At 45.9% G+C, this 22111-nt stretch overlaps 2 protein-coding genes across 6 annotated transcripts in view; one reads left to right on the top strand and one right to left on the bottom strand.

Annotated features, from left to right (window-relative positions):
* Window positions 1–22111, top strand: part of CSMD2 (CUB and Sushi multiple domains 2) — a 595308-nt gene that overhangs the window by 247604 nt on the left and 325593 nt on the right. The window lies entirely within an intron of this gene.
* HMGB4 (high mobility group box 4) lies at window positions 15810–16539 on the bottom strand. Its single transcript, XM_015070283.3, has one exon. The coding sequence runs from the start codon at window positions 16412–16414 to the stop codon at window positions 15833–15835; it is 582 nt and encodes a 193-aa protein (XP_014925769.1). The 5' UTR covers window positions 16415–16539; the 3' UTR covers window positions 15810–15832.

The following is a 22111-nucleotide window of genomic DNA, read 5'->3' as shown; positions in this document are numbered from 1 at the left end:
ACTCAAGTAACTCCGCCCCTTCCTTGACAGTGAATTATTTCTTGCTTTTTACTCCTGCAGAACTTTTTATATATATGTAATAGTTACTTATTTAGTGCCTGTCACCCCCCACTTTCCCTTTCTTCAAGATTTTATGGGAACCCCAAGGAGGAAAGACTAATAACTCTGTTTTGAGAGTCAGGAAAATATTCACAGCGAAGAGGACATTTGACTGGGTTCTTAAAGAATGAATAGGAGTTTGTCAGGTAGACCAAAGAACAACAGACATCCCACACAGTTTTGGAACAAGCTTTCAACTGGCAAGTTCTTGTACCTATTCCTGTCATCACCTTTATCTCACTGCATAGTGTGCTGCATGGGAGAATTGTCTATCCCCTACCAGACAATAGGTCTTCCAGGCCAGAAAATGTACCTTGCTTTCCTTGCCATGTGCAGCATAGTGCCTGACACATGCTAGGCATCATAAATCTATTTTTGTACCAGGGTATGAAGGCATGAAAGTACCAATCCAGGAATTACCTTTCTCCTTGTCTTAGTGCAAATGGGGAAAAATCATATTCTTACTGTCTCTTATCACTGGTTTCAAGGAAAGACTCAAAGATGCTGAAAACACTCTATAAATTATCTGTTGATTTGAACCAAATTGAAGAAGTTGCTCACCTGGCAGCCATTAAGAGGATCTTCTGTAACATTTGGACTTCATTTGAGTATAAAAATTCCACCAATATGAGCTTTGCTTCCCCTTTAAACAACATGCCACAGTTTCAGAATGATGCCTTGGAAATAAATCCTGTTTGAGTAATGTTTCTCTTGGACTCATAAAATCTTTATGGCAATCTTTTTTCATCTCACAGACTATGAGAAGGAAGAGAGAGCCAGAACCACTGAGCTAGAAGTGGGGAATGCAGTATTTTCTCATATGTGGGTCACACATTTAATGTAAATAGTTTTTAAATGCAAATCCAATACTGACTGCACATTAGCTCAAAAATCCTAGCTCTGTCCAAAGTGCTGAATCTGTGAGTACTCTCTGATTAAAGAGTAGGTGGTATGGAAATGATCTATCCGTTCGGATGGAAGGTTTGAATTAAAACATCTAGTAATAGCCATACTAGGGATAACAACACAAATGGCAGCAGAAATGAAACGTGGATGAACAGCTTAGTGCTCCCACTGCAGCAGAGAGAGGAGAGGGCAAGGGCGAGGGAGAGGGAGTAGGAGGGAGAGAGAGAGAGAGAGAGAGAAAGGAACAGTAAGTTGATAGAACTGAGCTCTTAATGCAGTTATGCAAAGGAGCACTAAATTGGGAGCCATGCATTAATTTAACTGTACTGTACTGTACATTATACCAGGACATTAAATTAGCTAACTCATAATCTTTGGTCTCCACAAGATCAGCATTTGCTGAACTACTAACCAGCTGTTGACCTTGAGCAATTTACTTAAACCTTTCAAATCTCAGATTTCTCCTTTAAAATTTTGGGATAATAGGATCTCACAAGATTACTCTGCAAATTAACTAAGGTGATGCTTACAATGCACTTTGCACAGAATTTAACATGTTGTAAACTCTCAGTGAACATTACATGTTAGGATCATGCATGGTACATTGTGCTGAGTTCTTTATACCCATTATCTTTTATCCTATCATTTACTCCACACCAGTCACATAGGATAGGTTTTAACATCCCCTTTACATAGGTTAGGAAAGTGAGGCTCAAAAGAATGGAGCTTGTTTCCTTGCCCAAGTTCATACAGTTGGCCAGTCATGTGGACAGAATTCAGGGCCAGCACTTTTTACTCTAAAGCCAACGCTCATAATTATGGTGATGCTGGCTAGAGCAGGACTTGAAAACTGTCCGTTCAGAAACCAAGGAAATAAGGCCAATTCCACCCTCATCTTGGCTGGCACTTTTGGAAAGGCACATTCTCAGAGAATGGGGTGGGCACCCAACCCAGGTGCCTGGGTGAATTTTAGGTTAGGGATACTTACTGGTTGATGAAAATGAGGAGGATAAATCCCAACCTCCAGGAGACTAGAGCCAAACTCCAGCCATCCAGAAAGAGTTTAACCAGGCTCCCAGCCCACAAGGGAGCAAGAATAGGGATCAGAGACTGGAACAGACCAGTCTGGCAGATGGGCCACACTTAGATAGGGTGGTTAACTACAAAAGCTGCAGGGGCTAAATCGCACAGGGCACCTTGGATTGGTGGGTGGGCAACAGACTATTTCCAGAATCCATTTGATAATAGAGGAAGAGGCTCATGATGAATTGCCTGCTGGAGACTCACTGGCACCTAGACAGGGAAAGTTAAACCCAAATATACGGCTAAGCTCTAGAGGCTGGGCAAAAGCTGGCATCACAGAAGCCACTGTCTCACATACTCCATTTGGAACCTCCAGCTGAGCAAAATCTATGATTGTTCTGGTCTGTGCCCTGTGGGGCAGGAGTGATGGGGCTTCTGAATTAGTGACAACACATTGCTATTTCTATGATAAGAATGGTCTTTTTCTTTTAGTCCAAGAGCTTATGATTCAGTCCTATAGACTCCACATAAATATATATTCTCTTTGCTTTCCTCCCTGTGGGAAGTATAGGGCTACAAAGCCCAACAATACTCCCTCCTCCCCCAAAGCTCTTCAATAAACAATGGGAACTTTGGGCTCCTTTGATTGTAACCAGAAAGGTCACATCTCAGTAGTGTCTTTGGGTCTTGCTTGTCCCATTTGTGACAACCCTGAGCTGTCATGGGGCCTTCTTAAGGTGCCCTTCCAGCTCTGGCCTTCCATGGGTGTCTTTTATACATAGAGAGTCATCAGCCATCAGACAGGTAAACAATCAACGAGGGCTGTTCATCGAATTGTGCTCCCAAGGCCTCTGTGTCTGCTGCCTTCCACCCCTGCTGCTGCTGTCAGATCAATGGGGGGACCAGATGGCTATGATGTGTCATAACTAATCCTTTTACAGGGACTTTTCTCAATCCTTCTCCTTTAAGCTGGGAGGCCATGGGCAACCATGCCCCACACCACAGGAGCTCTGGGGAGGCCCATGTTGGCTTCTGATAAAGGTCAGCAGGGGTGTCCAGAACGGATGGCATGCTGGTCTTCCATTCATCCATGGTGCCATCTGGTTTGTCCCCATTAGATGGGAAGTGTAGTTGTTCCCATCTCATGTACATGGCACTCATGGGGCCTGGACTCATGTTCCACTAAAGCTAAGGTAAGGCATGTTGTGACAGAAAGTAAAACAGGAGTTTTCAGTTTATTTCCAATGCCTCACCTTCCTGCAGTAATGGCCTCATGTGCTGGTTCCTGGCTCAGGAATTCAAAGGGTTTATTGAACAAATACAGAGGACAGAAAGTGCTGAAGATCATCTCTCTTGGGTACTGGATAGTCTATTCCCCTATCTCTTGCTTGTTAATCAGTACACATGGTCTCAAATAGTCACTCCAGACCCTGGGTCAGACTGACTTCCAGTTTCTATACCTCTTGATTCAAATTATCAAGAGAGAGAATCTGATTTGTTCAGCTGGCTAGTCAAGTATCAACTCCCATCCAATTAGCTGATACTAAGAAGGGGCACCCTCAGCTGGGACAAGCATAGCCACAGGAGCCCATCCCTCTAGCGGTGGCAACAGGAGGCAGGTGAGGAGCAGGGTAGCCCAAAGAAGAGGGCATGGGCTGGGCACAAAACCCAAGATGTAGCTTCCTCACTGGTATAAGCTTTCCACCTGCTCTTTGGTCTCCCTCAAAAAAAGTGAAGAAAACTTACTCTTTTCATCCACCTCCTTGAACTAAACAAAATAAGACAAAGGGCCTGGCACTCCATGAAGAGAACTTGAGAGAAATTTCAGGGTGTCCTCACCACCACAGTATTGTCTGTCTGGATTTCATAGTCTGCAAAAGGAAGCTCTGTAAATACTAGGGATTGCTGTGATGATTACAAATCCTCTAAGAAGCTAAATTTCCCAAGTTCTCAGAGTTGTAATGCTTAGGGATTTAGAGATGTAATTAAGAACAGATGGGCCTCAAAAAGGTTGATGACAATGATCTGGGGCTGTAGGAAACAGCAGAGAGGATATTGAAGGGAGGTCCAGGACTTTGTCTCCCCCACGTGGTGGCAGAACACTGCCTCAGGGGAGGGGGAGGGGAGAGGTGAATGGCCTGAAGGACCTTGGTCACTAGAATTACTGGGTCCAGGAGTTCCTGCCCCCCAGTCTCCCAGAACTGTTGACAGAACCTATAAACCCACTCAACAGGTTAGAACCAGGCAGTGTGGAGTCAGCCTTGGACCATGGTGCTGTGGCAATGGTTTTCTGCTGTTCTGGGACTGAGGGAGACCAGCCACAGCTGGTCCATTTCCTCTAGGGCAGCCATTTGCCTTCTGCCCACACATCAGTCTTGCCACAAGAGGGTTTCTGCTGCCTCATTGGGCCGTTCCCCAACACGCTTTAGTTTTTACTCATTTCCCAGTGTTTTTCTCTGATTCCAGTACTTACTAACAGGCATGGAAATACCAAAAGGCAATACTATGTTTTATTTGATCTATTGACCACAGTGGCCTGAATCTACGGTGTCTGTAATGCCAAGATTGTTTTGACCTTCTAAAAGGCAATGAATGCTCTCAGACCCACAGCCTAGCAAACAGCTTAGACCCATCCACAAGCAAGAGTCTGGGACCCTGGGAGTTCCAGGGCATTAAATTGCCATCAAAATTTGACCAGAGCCTTGAAACCCTTGCAGCTATGGAAGGGAAGGAGCAGTGACCCAACAATTTTCATGAGAGGCCATAGAATAAGGATGTTAGAATCAGAATGCCTGAATTCTGATACTTGATAGCTGTGTGACCTCAGATAAGCTGCTTAACCTGTCTGTATTCCATCTTCTCACCTGCAAACCAGAGATTATTATAGACTCTGCTTCATGGGGTTGCTATATTAGATGAGTCAACACATGTGAGGTACTTAAAACAGTGTCTGGCATGCAGCACATGCTCAGAGTGGTCTCTCTTGTTGTCAGGTGGTACATAGGCACTCTACCCTGTGTCTTTTACTTTTGTTCTCACAATAACCTTAGGAAACAGAGTTTTGTATTCCTATATGCAAAAGAAGAAATTGAATCTCTGATGTTCGATAAATTGCCCAGGACCACCTAGCTAGTAAATGGTAGGGATAGATTTCTAAAGTGGAGATCTCTGACTCCAAGGCCTATGTTCTTTCTATTCTCTGCCGTGGCCAATCCCCATCATGGACCGTCTTGCTTCCCATAATCATACCCCCTCCCCTCCCGTTCCCTTTGCACCCACCCAAGTTAAGTCCAGTGACTCTGGAATCACAGCACCACTTTCGGGCCATGAAAACTCTCTGAGCCTCAGTTTCCCTATTTCTGTAAATTGGCACAATTCCAGGGCCCGCTGAGAAAGAGAGCAGCAGCCCCTGAGGGCTGGAAACTGGCCTGGCAAAATCAGGCCACTGCTTCACTGGGAGCTGGCCTGGCACCCACAGCAGACCTTGGTGTTGTCCTGTTGAACGTGAACATCAGCATCACACAGGCCGTTCTATAACCATGATGGGTTAAGACAAAAACAGGACTGCTTCATAATCACATCTGAACTCGAGCACAAGCAAGAACATTACCAAGACACAAAGATGACCGAACAGTCCCCTCCCTCTGCATCTTGGCTGACATGAGTGACAGCTGCTGCTCTACCAATTACAACTTTAGTCCTGCTTCATTCTTCCTGCCTTCTAGATAAAATTTATGAACTACCCAGTTGTAAACATATGCCTACTTTGTGACAGCATCTAATCCACAGCAAAGCTCTACTTCCTTGAGCCCTCCCCAAATCACCTAACACAGGCTTGAATCCTATAGTAGGTCCTTTCCAATACCCTCTTACTGGGACCTCCACAGTTCCCAGTGGTGTGCACTCTGGCTCATTGCCACAAGCCAATAATGCCAACTTTGTTCAACTACAGGTGGATTCCTGGTGGTCTTTGGCTGTGGTTTGGTGGGTGGGATGGGCATCCACACTGCTTCTGGAATTAAATATGGTGATGCTTGAAGAGCACTTAGAAACGGGGCCTGGTCCAGGGAAAGTGCCCAATACATGCTAGTTACTAGCACTGTATTTATTGCCAAAAATGTCCCTCTTTGGACAAAGCTGGTGCACACCCGTTAACTCTAACCAGCTTCCTTCTTTTCAGAAGTCCATGCAGACACCCTCTCAGGTTTGCCATGGGCACTGAGCATGTCCCATTTGCACTTTACAGACCCTTTCCTCCACACCGCAGAACTCAAGCCCGTAAAAACCTTTAGTACCCATGACTTTTGGGACTGCTGTCTGCCCACTGGGGCTCTGCTTAGAGAACACCCCCTCAGGGTGTTCTGACAGCAAGATGGGTAGAAGGGAGGCCAGGCTGGCAGTGGAGTGATGATCAGGCTTCAGCAGTCCCCTTTCTGCTTGCTGGCAGAGTAGACACTCTACAAATGGAAGTTCCCTCACCCGCTTGCCAGAGCTGCGCAGGCCAGAGGAGTCTGGCCAGATTCTTCAACCCAAATGTACTCACAGCTGCATCCACGAGGGGCAGCCCCAGGGATGGCAGAGTTCTTCATGCCCACTGCTGCTAATTGCAGATAATGCATTAAAAATACAGAGCCACATCTGTTCATTTCAACATGAGTATCGAGGAATTTACGTGGTTTATAATGACAGAGTGTGAGGGGAGGAAAATGCTCACTCTGCCTGCACACCAGACGCACAGCTGTGAGCAGAGAGCTGGAGGTGTGGTTTCTGATGCCCAATAAATTCTCTGGATGCCAGCCAAGCCCTTTCTTGGAGGTGCCAAGGGATAGATCCAGGTATTTCTCTGGAAATACTACATTATGTAGCCAGTCAAGCACAGAGTGTGTGTGTTGGTGCTCAAGAAGCCTTCTGGGCCAGCTCTGCTGTTTGCAGAGTTCCCATGAGGAGGGGACCGACTACTGCCAGCCACAGGACAGGAGGAGCAGTGTGCCTCTCATGATTCCAACAAGCAGGCACTGAGAAGCTGGCCTAGAGTTTCAGTTCCTTGCCTGCAAAACAGAGGTGTTTAAAGTTCTTGCCTCATTGGGTTTATTAGTAAATCAAATAATTACATCTGGTTCACCCCAAACAGTACCAGGCACAGCATAGGCATCCAATAAATGTTTACTATTATTATTTTACTGCATGTCAAGCATTTAAAATCAAGCATGTAAGATTTTAAAGGGTACCGGGATGAATAAGGCAAAGCCTCTGCCCTCCTCAAGTTTGGGAGACAGTTGATACAATGTGATCTGCAGTGGGATGATGATATGCTATGGGAGCACAGAGGAGGGTGGGAGAGTCAAAGAGGGCTTCCTGGAGGAAGGGCCACCTGACCTGACTCTCATCTGAAGGTAGACGTTTACCAGACCTAAAAGGTAAGGAGGATGGTCCCAGCCTGGAGTAGCATGTGCAAAACCCCTGAGGAGAGTGTCAAGGTATAACATTTCTGGGGGAAATACTGCATAGCAGGGCCTTTGGGTGGATAGTAATAAGCATCTATTGCTGTGTAACAAATTTCCCCAGAACATACGGCTTGAAACAACATTACCTCACATGTTCTGTGTGTTAGAAATCTGATTGTGATTTAGCTAGGTCCTCTGGCTCAGGGTTTCTCACAGGCCACAGTCAAGGTGTCTGCCAAGACTGTAAGTCATCTCAAAGCCCAACTGGGGAGAAGGGTTTGCTCCAAACTTACTCACATGATTGAAGGATTGAGTGTCTCCATGCTGTCAATCAGAGACTACCTCAGTGCCTTTCTGTCGGGCTTCAACATGGCTGCTTACCCCATCAGAGCGAGTCAGAGAGGGAGAGGATAAGACGGGAGTCCCAGTCCATTATAACTTCATCTCAACAGTGGCAGCTTACTATTTTTGCTGTGTTCTACTTGTTAGAAGCAATTCACTGGGTCCAGCCCACACAGAGGGGAGAGGATTGACCAAGGGCACAAATGCCAAGAGATGAAGATCATGCAGTCATTTCTGAAGGTACCTACCACAGGCTGCCCTCTGGCCCCCAATGACTCGTTCCTCTTTCACACACAGAAAATACAGTTACCCCGTCCTCGGGTCCCCAAAGTCTTACCCCATGATAGTATTAGCTCAGAGTATATAATACCATCATCTAAATCTGGTTCAGATATGGATGAGACTCGTGGGTGTGGTTCCTTAAGGGCAGGTTCTAGAAGACAGTTACTCTGGTGCTATAGTTCTACAAAACCAGAGGGAAAAGTTCTCAGCCCCCACATAAGGCATAAGGTAATGGTTACAGACATTCCTACTCAAAACGGGGAAATGTGAGGCATAAAGCAATCCCTGGTCCATAACAATTCTGAAATCCACCCAGGAAAATACTGGAACTTTCTTGATTACCTTCAAAATCTGGGAATAATTCTCCATGAGTGTTCACTCCACCTTCTGAACTCTTGGTTTCTCCCTCTGAGTCATTTTTTTCCCATGGAAGAAAGCATATATTGAGACTTGGGAGTCCAGTGACCTCTTTTTATTTTGTGCTGACTCCATCCCTCTCAGTCCTTCTTCTGATCATAGTTTTCTCCAGACCTTTGTGGGTCTTCGCTAAATCTCAGATTCACTCTTTACACAGAAGCCATGCCCACAGATTGCTTTGAACAAAACCCTTCACTACCTTGAGTTTCTGCTAAGGTGACCAAGGAGCGATACTCTGATGCTTCCCAGAGGCCTTGCTGTTTGATCTGGAGGACCTGTGAGACCACCGTCATCTCTCTAAAGGGCCTTGTGTGACTGAATGACGCCCTGCTCTTTTGGTCTTCCTGAGGTCTCAACCAAAGGCTGCACAGCCTTACTCTCAGCTTTATCTCCAGACCACCTCTCCCTGACAGCACTGGAAACCCGTTTCTTGATTTTAGTGTCCTTTCCTGTCTTGGGAGATTGAGAGTTTTCAAAACTATCAAGTCCCATGGTACCTGTGTGGCTCAGTCTGTTGAGCATCTGACTCTTGATTTTGGCTCAGGTCATGATCTCAGGGTTGTGAGATTGAATCCCGCATCAGGCTTGGTGTGGATCTTGCTTAAGATTCTCTCTCTCCTTCCACCCCTCTGCTCCCCACTCTTGCTCTCTCTCTCTCTCTCTCTCTCTCTCTCTAAAACAAAACAAAACAAAACAAAACAAAACCTGTCAAGTCCTGACTCCTTTTTAAACAATTTTTCCCTTGATTTATCTCTTCTCACATAAATGTCAAGAAGAAAGTGGTCAGTGCCTTTGGCACTTTGCTTGGACCTCTCCTTGGCTAGGTTACTAAGTTGAGTGGGCCATGTTGCGCTTTCACGTAACTGCAGACAATAGTGTTGCTAAGCTTTCTGCCACTACACAACAAGGATCCCCTCCTTCCAGTTTCCATAACATGTCCTTGCTTCCTTTTGAGCCTTCACTGGCAGCATCCTCAAAGTCCAGATTTTTCTAACAAGCTTCACAGAATATTCCCCTAGACTGCCCACTGTTTCCAAAGCCATTGCACATTTTTAGGTATTTTCCATGATACTATGCCTCTCTTGATAACTCAATCTGGATTATCACCTATTGGTTTGTAACAAATTACCCCAAACTGTGGTTGCATGAAACAACAGCATCTATTAGCTTAGTCTCTGTGAGTCAGGAATCAGAAGTGGCTTATCTGGGTCACAAGGCTGTTCAGTAAAGGTGTCCACTGGAGCTGAGGAATGATCCACCTCCAAGCTTATTCATAGTTGTTGGCAGGATTCATTCCTTGTAGGCTGTTTGAAAGGGGGCCTCAGTTCCTCACTGGGTGTTGGCCAAAGCCACCCTCAGTTCCTTTCCACATGAGCCCCTCCACAGGGCAGCTTTCAACATGTCAGTTTGCTTTGAGCAAGCAAGAGACAGAGACAGAGAGAGACCATTTTTTACACCCTAGTCACTGGTACAGAAGTGACATCTTATCACTTTTGCCCTATTCTATTCATTAGAAGTAAGTCGCTAGGTCCAGCCCACACTTAAAGGGAGGTATTACACAAGGGTGTGAATACCAGGAGGTGGGGATCACTGGGAGCTACTGCAGAAGCTGAGTGTGGGCAGCAGTGCAGAGGAAGCAGGGGCTCATGCTGTGTCAGACTGCCATAGGCGATGGGCAACCACTGAAACACTTTCCTGTTGAGGGGGAAGAGACTTACATCAATCAGGCATCAGAGGAAGGACTGGAAAGGGAGCAATGGGTAGTGAGAGCTATTGCATGGAAACTTACAAGGGGATGGCCACATGAGCATATTCATGGCATCCCACCAACCCAGAGGTCAAGGCCAGCCTGGAACATCACATGGCCCCCTTCAGGCCCCTGGCTAAGCTTTCTTCTGCTTCAACTGCCTTTTTCTGTGTTGTTCTTCTCTTCTTTAAACCATCCTCTAGACACCAGGGCAGGCACCCTCATTCATAGGGTCCTTCTTACACACCAGCCCTCATTTACTGTGATATCCCAGATGTTTTGTGTACTCTCCAGCACACCTAAGGGCAAGTATTATTTTGGGGAGTGTGATTAGAGGTACATGACAAGAGAGTGTCATCCCCTTGGTGACTTAACCCTAAGGACCCTGCTCTGTCCATGGACCTGATCCTCAGACTTAAAGGCCCAGAAACTGGATCATTTCATCCTCAGACAGTTGGTGCTTTAGTGGCATCTAAAATCAGCTATAAGATCCCAACACAGTTATGTGTTCCAGATGCTAATCAATTGTTTTTCAACTGGGATCAACTCCTCTGTAGGGATTTGAGGTAAACCCAATACATAAATATGCTCATTCCCATCAGGTTTGAAATCCGTTGGCAGGTGCAGGAGAAAAACATGAGGGTCAGCCTGTCGCCTCTATTACCAATGAAGTAATTGGAACACAGACCTGAGCGCACTCTGCAGCCAAGGAGGGGTGGGAAGAAAGAAAAGGATGGTCAGCTCCTTCTCTCAAACCCAGTAGGCAGATAAGTCTCACTCACTCTTCTAAGTGAATGGCTGGGTTGCAAGAGGGAGAAGAATTCGTCTGTGAGCCCGGGACTAGCAGCATCAGTGTCACCTGGGAACTTTTGGAAATGCAAAGTTTAGGTCCAACTCCCAGAAAAATGGCATTTTTGGGGACATAGCATTCTGTGTCCAACATGCTCAGAGGTGATTCTTTTTTTTTTTTAATGTTTATTTATTTTTTAGAGAGAGAGAGAGAGAACAAGCAGAGGAGGGGCAGAGAGAGAAGGAGACAGAATCTGAAGCAGGGTTTAGGCTCTGACCTGTCAGCACAGAGCCTGATGTGGGGCTCAAACTCACAAACCACGAGACGGCCTGAGCCAAAGTTGAATGCTCAACCGACTGAGCCACCCAGGTGCTCCGGAGGTGATTCTAATATAGGCTCAAGGTTGACAACCACCACTCGAGTGAAAGCTGTTCCACATGCAAACATGAGACCTGGGAAGAAGTGTCCTTATGGAACATTCTGCCACCCATTCCTACCCTTATGAATCACAGGAGTAGAAGTTTCACACTTTTCATGTTTGATTTTTAGCTTATAGTTGCTCCCACGAGTACCAAGTAGAGGCTCCTGATTTTTTCCCCTCCAAAAAAGAGACATGTCATGGGCTTGATATTTGTTAACCTTGCCTCTAGCTCTTGCAGACCTTAGAGGGGCTAGCATCTCCTTGTTGGCACTTGGTAGTCTCTGAAGATTCTAGAATGCCCAATAACCAGAAATCAAAGTGGATGTACATGGCTCGCCCTGCAGAAAACTCTGTGGCTTCCCACTGTACTTAGATGTTAAAATAAACTCCTTTCTAAGGTCTGCCCCTCTCCAGCTGCAAGGCATCCACTTGCTCACACCTTGTCATTCTGGCCTCCCTTCCCTCCCTCTAATATGCCAAGCTCACTTCTGTCTCAGGACCTTTGCACTAGCTGTCCCACTGCTTGAAGAACCCTTTCTTCAGACCTTGGCATGCCTGGTTTCTACTTGTCCTTTAAATCCAAACTCAGATGTCATCTTTGGCCACTGATTTAACGTGCCCTCAACCTCCCTTGTCACTGTTTATCTCATTACCCTTGTTTATTTTCTTTGGAGCACTTGGCACTATCAAAAAATGATCCGGTGTGTTTATTTGTTGACTTATTATCTGTCTTCCCCTCCCTGGAACGTAAGAGATCACAGACCTTGCTGTATTCCAAGCATCAGAACAGTTCCTGGTATATTGCAAGCATAAGATTTACATAAATATTTGTTGAATAAATGAATAAATGAATGAATAAATGAACATAGGAAAAGCTTTAGGAGAGAAGGATCAGAGTGCAGTGATTCAGCCATTGAGACAGCAGTGGGCCCAAAGACTCTGCCTTCCTCTTCCCAAGGGCAGGGGCACAGAGCCCACCTGAGTGGGTCTGGAGTGCTGGCTCCACACCACACTTCCTGCCTGCTTCTCCTCTAGCCCACTGACTTAGTCCAGGCTCCCACCTCTCCTCCTCCTCCCCCTCCTCCTTCTCCTCCTCTTCCTCCTCCTTCCCTCCCTCCTCTGTCATTACATTACAGTCATTAGAAGCCTACAGATTCACACCCTCCTGTCGCCTTTTTCATAAAGGAATGTTAATGGAATTTGTCTTCAGCAGGGGCGATGCAGACTGTTGTCAAAACTATGACTTGGCCACCCACATTCATGTAATTAATCACACAGGAAACCAGAAAGGGGCAGTATGAGGGCTGGGCCTGGATGTGTGGCAGCCCACTTCCCAGAAAGGAGTGTGGTACAACACCCAGCTGCTACCCATCAGGAGCCCACAGGTCAGGCTGGAAACAACTTAACTGGAACCACTACAGAGGAGTACAAGCCAGGATGGACTCTGCCCAGGGCAGGGATGGAGGTGGTCTTTTCCACCTTCAGGAAGTTACAAAGGAAAGGAAATTAAACAGTTAAAGTAGAGGCTAGAGAGAGACATAAGGCTAAAGACAGCCTCTTCTAGAATTATAAGAAATCAGGCATTTATTAAATACTGTATTGGTTATCTATTGTCATGTAACAAATCACCATACACTTACTGGCTTAAAACAATACACATTGTCTCATGGTTTCTGTGGGTCAGGAATCCAGCAACAGCTCAGCTTGGCTGTGAGACCTCACAATGCTGCAATCAAGGTGTCAGTGAGGGCTGGGTTTTCATCTGGAGGCTCAACTGGGGAGGGGCCCACTTCCCTGCTTACGTAGTTGCTGAACATTCAGTTCCTCATGGTTGTAGGACTGGGAGCTTTAGTTTTTGTTGGGCTATCGGTCTGAGGCCACCCTCAGCTCCTAGAGACTTACCACCATTCTTTGCCATGTATGTTTCCTCAGCTTGGCTGCTTCACCAAGCCAGCACAGAGAATCTCTAGAGCAAATCAAGTAGTAAGATGGAGTTTTATATATCATTACATAATCACAGAAGTCACATCTTATCTGTTTTCCTTCATTCTATTGATTAAAAGCAAGTTACATGTTCTGCCCATATTTAATCAGAAGGGATCATACATGGGTATGGATACCAGCAGGGAGAATCTTGAGACAGCCACCCTAGAGGATGCCCACCACAGTACCTATTATGTGTTAATGACTGTGCCAAGTGCTCTTATATGTATTACATCATTTATTCACTAAAGCAACCTGCAAGGTGGGCATCATCCCCATTTCACGGGGGAGGAACTCAGAGGAAAGAGAATTTGCCCAGGGTCTTGCAGACATTAAGATCAGAACCATTTGTACCACAGCACCAAGCCAATCTGTGCAAGCTTAGAGGCTGAAGGATTTGCATCTTTGCAGTGAGGAGCAAAGGCCTGAGGGAGGCAGGGGAAGCAGGGTAGCAAGTGCGTTACAGCTTCCTGTGAGACTTGAGACCAGGAGGAAGGGATGGGTGTGGATTACATGTTGAGAAAGAAGAAAACAGAGCACTTAGGTTTGATGATCTCTGCTTTCTCAATGAACTAGAAAATGAGGACGTCTCCTGAGAGAGTGGAGGTTGGGCTGCAGGGGAAGCAGAGCCAAGTTGGAACAACAACTGTAGGAAACAGGGAATGGGAAACAGGAATCTGGCCAACACCAGTACAAGGTTGCCAAGTAGGATAAAGCTGCTTCCTCCCTGAAGACTTCAAAGGTTGCCTTGGTAGGGGGTACCTGCTTCCACCCCGGCACTTTGTACAGTCTTCACTTTAACTGTGCCTTGTAGTGCTGTCGCTTATGCCCACAACCAACTCTCTCATCAGAAGGAAAGTTCTTTCAGGGCAGGAACCTAACAGTAGTCTATGCGGGGCCTCCCGGTACCCAGCACAGGATCTGCCACATGTGAGTCTCCCACAAATAGCCTGATTCCAGACATTGAATTCTGAAATCACTCCACTCTATTACCTTCTATTCCCTAAAGGCTCACCCAGTCCTATAAGACTTTTCAAAGTAAGCCTTTTTACTTTTGTTTTGAGAGTACAAATAGCAGTACAGTATGAAGTGTAAGTGCATCATGGGATAGGAATGGAGATGGAATTAGGGAAGCCTCTTGCGTGCATAACCTGGTGACAAAAAAGCATTTTTGCAATTTGGCCCAGTCTTTTTGATGTCAAGAAGCCAAGAGCCATTTCAAAATAGTTCATATCAATCTATATTGATATGAAACGTTGCCCATAGTATATTGTTGCCTGAAAAATAGTTACAGCACAGACACAAAACAATCTGATTTGTGTCAAATTACCAGTTTTGACTTTAAGTGGCAGAAAACCTAATTCAAACTAACTTAGACAAAAAGATGGAATATGTGGGTTCATCTTCAATGAAAATCTCAAGACTATACCCTGATGCCATAAAGACTAACATTGGGGCCCGAGAATGAGGCAAATGGCTCACAACAGCCTCAGGGCTATACTATACAGGGCCATAGGATCCCTTGGAAAAGTTCTGTGGTCCACTCTGATTGGACCAGCATGGGTCACATGCCTGTAACTGAACCAATCAGTGTGACTGGAGGACTTCATCTGATCAAGCCTTGGATGGAGGCAGGTGCTGTGAACAAGAGGAGAAGGGATGGATACCGGGTAGTCAGAAAGGCAACAAATGTCCATGCCCATGTGTGTTATGCTTATAAGCATAGAAAAATGAGTGGGTGGATGCCCACCAAAATTATGACAGGGTTTTCTCCAAGTTGTAGGACTTGGGCAGAGTCAAATGTCTGTTTTTGTAAAATCAGTCCAGAGCTTCATCCCCACTAGAGTAGGGATCACCACTGGAGTCTCATCTTGGCTAATGGTACATAAGGCTTGCTGGAGGAGCAGTTCTAGAATTACTGGAGAAACCAAACCCCCCAAGGCCCACCTAAACTCCAGTTTCTCAACCTCTGCTGGGCCTGAACTGGGAGTGCAACTTTAACTCCAGGCCTTCTGGCCCTCCTGCTGAAGAGAATGGCAGGACTGAAGGACCGGTGCTCCTGCACCTGACCCTGAGGAGAGTCTTCTGCCCTAGATAACCACTTGCAACCAGGATGCCCTTACCTCCATGACTTCCACTTTGCACCTGGAGACTCCCATCCGACCTGCCCAAGCCAAGCTCTGTAGGTACTGACCTCACGGGCTGCTCTGTGGACACCTTTGCTACCTATCTCAAAGCCAGCCCTCCCCAGGGTCAGCTTCCAAACCCCAACCTCAACTACCACCCCACTCACTTCCTCCAAGCAGCAGCAGCCACGGCCGCTGTAATGCCACACAGGAGACCAGAGACAGGCAATACAGTCGAATGACATTTTATTTCTAATTGGATCTGTCAGCCTTGTCCGACTCCATTTTCCCTCTTCGCTGGTTCTTAGCTGACCGTTGGTGGCCCTTGTTGGCCTTACGTTGTTTACGGTAGATTTCCAGGTCCTCTTGGTACTTGGCTCTCAGGAGAGCTGCTCTTTGCTCATATGGCTGCTTTTCAGCACCTGTTGTTGCTGACCACATCTTCCCTGAGGCCTTTGCCACCTGCACTACAGACCAGTTCGGATTCTCCCTCTTCAGCTGGGCATAGTGGTCTTGGCAGAAGAGCAAGAAAGACGATGGGGGCCGTCTGGGTGCGTAGGGGTCCCTCTTTCTCCTCTTCTTCTTCTTGCCACCATAATTCATCATCTCTTCCTGGTATCGGGCTTTGTCGAGCTTGGCCAGGGCTTCATATTTGGCCTTTTCATGTTTTGAGATGGATCTCCATTTTTCCGAACACTTTCTAGAGAACTCTTTAAAGCTGAGGTAGGTATTTGGCTGCTGCTCCTTGAACTTGTTCCTGTAATTCAGCAAAAAGTGGATGTAAGAAGAGACATTTGCCTTGGGCCTTAGCTCAATTTCTTTTCCCATGTTCATAAGGTCATTTTTTTTTTTCTGGATTCAGTAACTTGGGTAGCAGAGACTTCTGTCTCCACACTCCAGGAACAATCTAGAAGGTGCTCTGCTTGCGGTGAATTTTTCTCTCTGAGGAGCTACGGTCAGGAGTCAGCCTTTTCAGTGGTGGTGGCATTATTGAGTCAGAGGAGGGGACTGTGACATCATTCACCAGCCTGCAGCATTTGCATACAGCCACTCTTATTGGTTGGTTACTTGAGGGTCCATTTCTGCTTCTCATGAGCAATGATGGTTCATCCAGACGAGGCTAGGGAGCAGCCCCTTCCTCTAGAATATTTCTCCTTGGCTTCCTGGAGGCCACAGGCTTTGCTCAGCAATGGGAGCTTTCAGTCCCTCAGATGTAGTAAAGAGCCATGGGGTCTGCCTTCCTTGCCGTAAGATTGTCAAGATGCCGCATGATCCCTTCCACAGTCAGGATGGAAATAACGAACACGAGGAGGTGGATGGCTCTGAGCTGTCATGATAAAATGTGAAGTCTTTCTGTTTGCCTTGAATGGTGGCAGCTCACACCATTCAAAGAGTTTAGTAGTGACTCTAAAAATAATCAGGTATGACAGCCGTGACTCGGTTCCTGTCAGGACAAAGTTGTCTAATTTAAAACCCGAGCATTTGGGCTATACATCTAAATTCTTCATCGCTCTGAAGAACTGGGGGGCGGGGTAGGTGGAGGGAGGAGAACCTTGAGGTTTTACTAATTACACTTGAGTCCATGAAAGTGGGGTCAAATCCTTGGCTTATCAGGAGGCCTCTCTGCTCTCATCTCAGGGATCCCTGTCTCTCAGGGTTAGAGAACAGAGCCCTAATGGCTACACTCAAACTAGCTGGCTTCTGATTTGTTGTGAAAGCAGTTGCAAATATTCTACCCTTCTTCCGGATGAAGGAAGAAAGAAAGACAATAGAAGTGTCATCTAGTGACCTTTGGACACTTTAAGGTCCTTGCTTGGAAGGTACTGGGGTTAATACAACTCGGTGGTTGATAATAGTGCTGAATCGATAGGGCTGGAAAATGGAGCCTCATTAACACAAAAATTAGGGTAAAATAGCCACTAACAGGTGGGAGTCTGAATTTGGGCTGATTTGCGTGACTCAAGCTTGTGCTTCACATACTGCCTCCTCAGAACTGGTGCCTCCGAGGCCGATGGTTCCAGTGTATGGCCTCGGTTACTGAGCCTGATGAGAAAGCTGCCTAAGACTAGTCCGACCGCACTTACAGTCATTCCCGGGGCTCCAGGACTGACTTCAACATCCATCTTCTGTAAAAGAAATATGAAAATTGATGAGCGTCCCTAGTCCTGAATTTTATCCCCAGCTCTGCGACAAGGCGACTGGACTACTGACCAGCCCCTTCTTTCCTGTAAGCCTATGATTTCCTATCTGTAAAATGGGTGCTTTGGACTGGCCAAGAAAGACCCTCCGGGTGACATGCTTTAGTTTTATGGCTGCATTTAGGGGCCTGTAAAATGTCAGATGCCAGCTGAGGCAGTCTGGGTTAGCGGTGGGGGCAGAGGGGTCTGGCCAGTGACAACATTTCTCAGCCTAGTTAGCTTTTTGTGCTGCAGTCCTTTTTCCCAAGGGCCACCGCAGGTTGGCTCACCTGTTTGTTGGATTTGAGCTGGGCTACCAAGGGGAATGGGACATAGCTCCTCTCCGAGATGGAAGGACTTGGCTGACATCTATAAATATTAATCAGACTCTGCTCAGTCTCACAAAAACCCCAGCGGCTCATCTGTGCCTCCATTCATGACCTCCTACCCTTCTCATGATGAAAAGATCCAGAAGGATTAACCCCATGATAATCATCTGGAGCCTAACAGATCTAGGAAGACAAGGTGGTGAAAGGTAAAAGCTGTGGCCACCCTTTGGTGTCTGGGCCACACTCTCAACTTGAAGAGATGAAATGGGGACATTGTCTGGAGGACCTTAAGCACAGTCAACATGCCTGGATTTCTAAATCAATGCTATGTGTGTTGGTAGCTGAGACTTTCCAACCTTCTCCACCCTGCCCTTTTGCCCTGGGAAGGTGAGACCACATCAATGAGTCTCATGCCATCTGGCTTCCGTTTCAGTTTGGCCAGTGGGGACCCCAACAGTAGATCAGGGAGAGAGGAAGGTGAAGTCAGGACACTTACTCTGGCTCCCTCTTCACAGGTTCTCCGACCCGAGACTGAGGTCTTGGCTCCAACTAAGGGTCTTTTCCAAGTGACTGACTCCTTCTAGGTTCAGGAATTGCTCCCTCTGCTTGTCCTCTCCTGCCACGGGTGGTAAGAGCTCAGCTTTTACTAGCCTCTGAGGACTCTGCTATGCCTGTGGCTTTCCTACACCTTGCCCTTCCCTTTGTAAAGAGCTTCTTTATTAAACACGCCTCAAATTCTTCTAATTTGAATGGCCATCTGTTTCCTACTGGGACCCTGACCGGTGTACCATGTTTCTGGCTTTCCACCATGAACAGCCATGAAGGTGGATAAATAAAGCAAGCGTGGGCACCAGTTCAGTGTTGAAGGTAGTGAGCTTCTCAAGGCCCAAGCACCCAGCAGTCACACAGCCCAGAATGGTCTGCAGGGGCAAACATGCCTGCCAGGGCAGTAGCAGAACAGGGCCAGATGGCCTCAATAGAGGCATCTAACAACACTTGTATTATGAGATGACCTCTAGGAAGGTTTATGGGTCTGGATAACCAGATAGTAAATATTTTCAACTTTGTGGACCATATGGCTTCTATTGGAAGTACTCAACTCTACCATTGTAGCTCAAAAGTAGCCATAGACAATATATACACCAATGAGTGTGGTTATGCCCCTGATAAAACTTTACAAAAACAAGTAGTGGGCTGGAGGTCAGAAATCTGCTGACGCTGGTCTAGAGATATGAGTTCAGTGTTTTCTAACTTGTTAATTGCAGTTTACAATAGGAAATACATTTTACATCATGACCCATTTGTGCACATGCATAGTTCATAATATTTATATACTGCTTAATGTGTGCCAGTCTCTTTTCTAAGTGCTTTACCTACATCAATTGATTTAATCTATAACAACCGTGTGTGTGTGTATGTGTGTGTTGGAGGAGGTGCTATTTTTATCCCCACTGTAAAGATAAGGGTCTCTAAACACAGAGTATACAGAAACAAAAGCTTTATGAAACTATACTTACTATGTGTGTGATATACTCTTTTCTATCCTGTTATAGTTCCTATTTTGTTATTTAAAGTGCAACCTGCAGACTGATCTCATGACCTACTTTGAACTGATTTGAAGAACACTATATAGGCAAGCTGAGGGGTAGCTCCTACTTTAGAGACTGTGAGATCCTCTTGACTTAGCAATGAATGATAACGAAGTGGAAAGAACATGGCCTAGAGTCAGGGAGACATGAGTTCAAATGTTAGCTTTGCCGCTTACTAGCTGGGTCTAGCTTGTTACAACCTTATCAATAAAGAGCAATGAGGTGGTAACAAAGCAGTATGGAGCAACTAACGAATGATGAGAATAACGTACCCATGCCATGTGGGCTGGACGTAGGGACTCACTTCTAATGAATAGAGTGTGGAAAAGTTCAAATTGTGTCTTTCCAGTGGAGAAAACTGACAGATACCACCTTAATCAAATAACGATTATCTTTTCCCAATTCCATAACCCATGGTCTAATCATGAGAAAATGTTAGACAAGCCCAAATTAAGGGATATTCTACAAAATACTTGACCGGTACTCTTCAAACATGCCAAGGTCTTCGGAAAGCAAAGAAAGCCTGAGAAACTGACACAAATTAAAGACTAAGTAGATTCAGTGTCTCAGTGCTATGGAAGATGTGGACAGGATTCTGGACCAAGAGAAAAGGCATTGGTGAAAAGACTGGAGAAATGCGAATGAAGTCTTCCATTGGGCTAACAGTACTGTACCAATGTTGATTGCTTAGTCTGGATACATGTAGCATGGTTATGTAAGATGCTAATGTTAGAGGAAGCTGGGTGATGGGTCTACAGGAAATTTCTGTACTATCTTTGCAACTCTCTTCTCACTTCAAAATAAAAAGTCTTTCGAAAATCTCCCCAGCTGACAGTAATGTGCACCCAGAGTTGAGATACCTTGACCCTTCTCTTCCAGAAATCCCAGGGCAGATTTGACCCTCAATTGTAGTGGCGTATGATCTTGGCATATCTTCTGTAACAGTGTTCCCCAAATTTGGGGGCATGCTGGAACTGTCTGAGGAGGTTTCAAAAATCCCAGTGCTCAGGCCACAAGAAGAAGAGCAAAAGTACCAAGCTTGGGCATCTAGTAAATGCTTTGATGCTTCCTTCATCCCCCTCCTGCCCCTCTTCCAGTGGGGTAGGAATCAGTGACTGCATATGCCCTCTGAGGAAGGTATTTGTGAGGAAGGTATCCTCTTGAGGAAGGATAGGTACGATAACGGCTCCACAGAGATGTCCACATCTGAAACCCAGAAGCCCATGATTGTGTTATCTACCTTCCATGGCAAAAGAAAGTTTGCAGATGTGATTATGTTAAGGATTTGAGATGGGTGGATTATCCTGGGCTACCTGGGTGGACTTTATGTAATCACGTGGGTCGCTATAAGAGGAAGGCAGGAGTGTCAAAAGTTTGAGATGGAGATGTGGTAACAGATGCAGATTATTAGATGCAGCACTGCTGGCTTTGAAGATGGAGAAAGAGACCACAAGCCAGGAAACGATGTGGCCAGAAGTTGGGGAAGGCTAGCAAACAGATCCTCCCCTAGAGCTCCAGAGAGCACAGCCCTGTAGACACCTTGATCTTGGCCCATCGATACCCATTTTGGACCCTCATCCCCCAGGACTGTAAGACCATCTGTGTTGTTTCAGGCCACTAAGTTTGTAGTAATTTGTTAAAGCAGTGAGAAGAAAGGAATATAGTATCTTTCTCATCCAGCTGATGGTCTGTAACATTTCCTGTGCTATTCTTAACCTCTGTTTGTGTTAATAAAGATGAAAAATTTATGCCACTGCTTATTGGATTAGTTGTGGGAGCAAGGAGCATGATCCACTCAATTTTACACACTCTTCTTCACTCACTTGCTGACTCATTAAGTCACTAATTCACTCATTTGCTTACCAATTAATTCACTCTTAGATTCTTTCAGTTCATTCACTCACTCATTCGCCACTCATGTACATGCACACATGCTCATAGGCACACACACATCTCAATAAATAGCTGTGAGTTGCTGGAGCAGTGTGACTGATTCTCTGATGGCCACTTATAAGCAGTAATTGAAGGACGGATATTGTCTTAGGAAAGGAGATGGTGGTAGAAAGAGGTATCTGAAATTTCCTGGAAGCCAGACTGGTGGGGAAGGCAGGGTTGTCAGCAGCTAGGCCTAGGCTCTTTGGCATTCACCTCATGCCAAGAACTGTTGCTCAATCGCATGTGACCATAATATTTTAATAATAATGATGGTAATGCTTTAGGTATATCATTGCCAGAAAAGCCTAAAGAGAGAGATTAATTTTTCCAAGGCCACACAGCAACGAGTGGCAGAGCCAGGCCTCAGACTCTCGTTGGTTTGACTCTTAAGTCCATGTGTTTAGCCTCTACTGGGAGTCCCAGAACTCCTTGGCTGGGGCCAAGGAGAAGAGGAAGCCAGCAAGGAACAAGGCCAAGTATTGCAGGAGGAGGGCAGGTGGA

The sequence above is a fragment of the Acinonyx jubatus genome, chromosome C1 (genome assembly GCF_027475565.1).
Source record: "Acinonyx jubatus isolate Ajub_Pintada_27869175 chromosome C1, VMU_Ajub_asm_v1.0, whole genome shotgun sequence".
Lineage (NCBI taxonomy): Eukaryota > Metazoa > Chordata > Mammalia > Carnivora > Felidae > Acinonyx > Acinonyx jubatus.
Note: the sequence above shows the minus strand (reverse complement) of the source record. Positions and strands in the feature narration are given on the sequence as shown.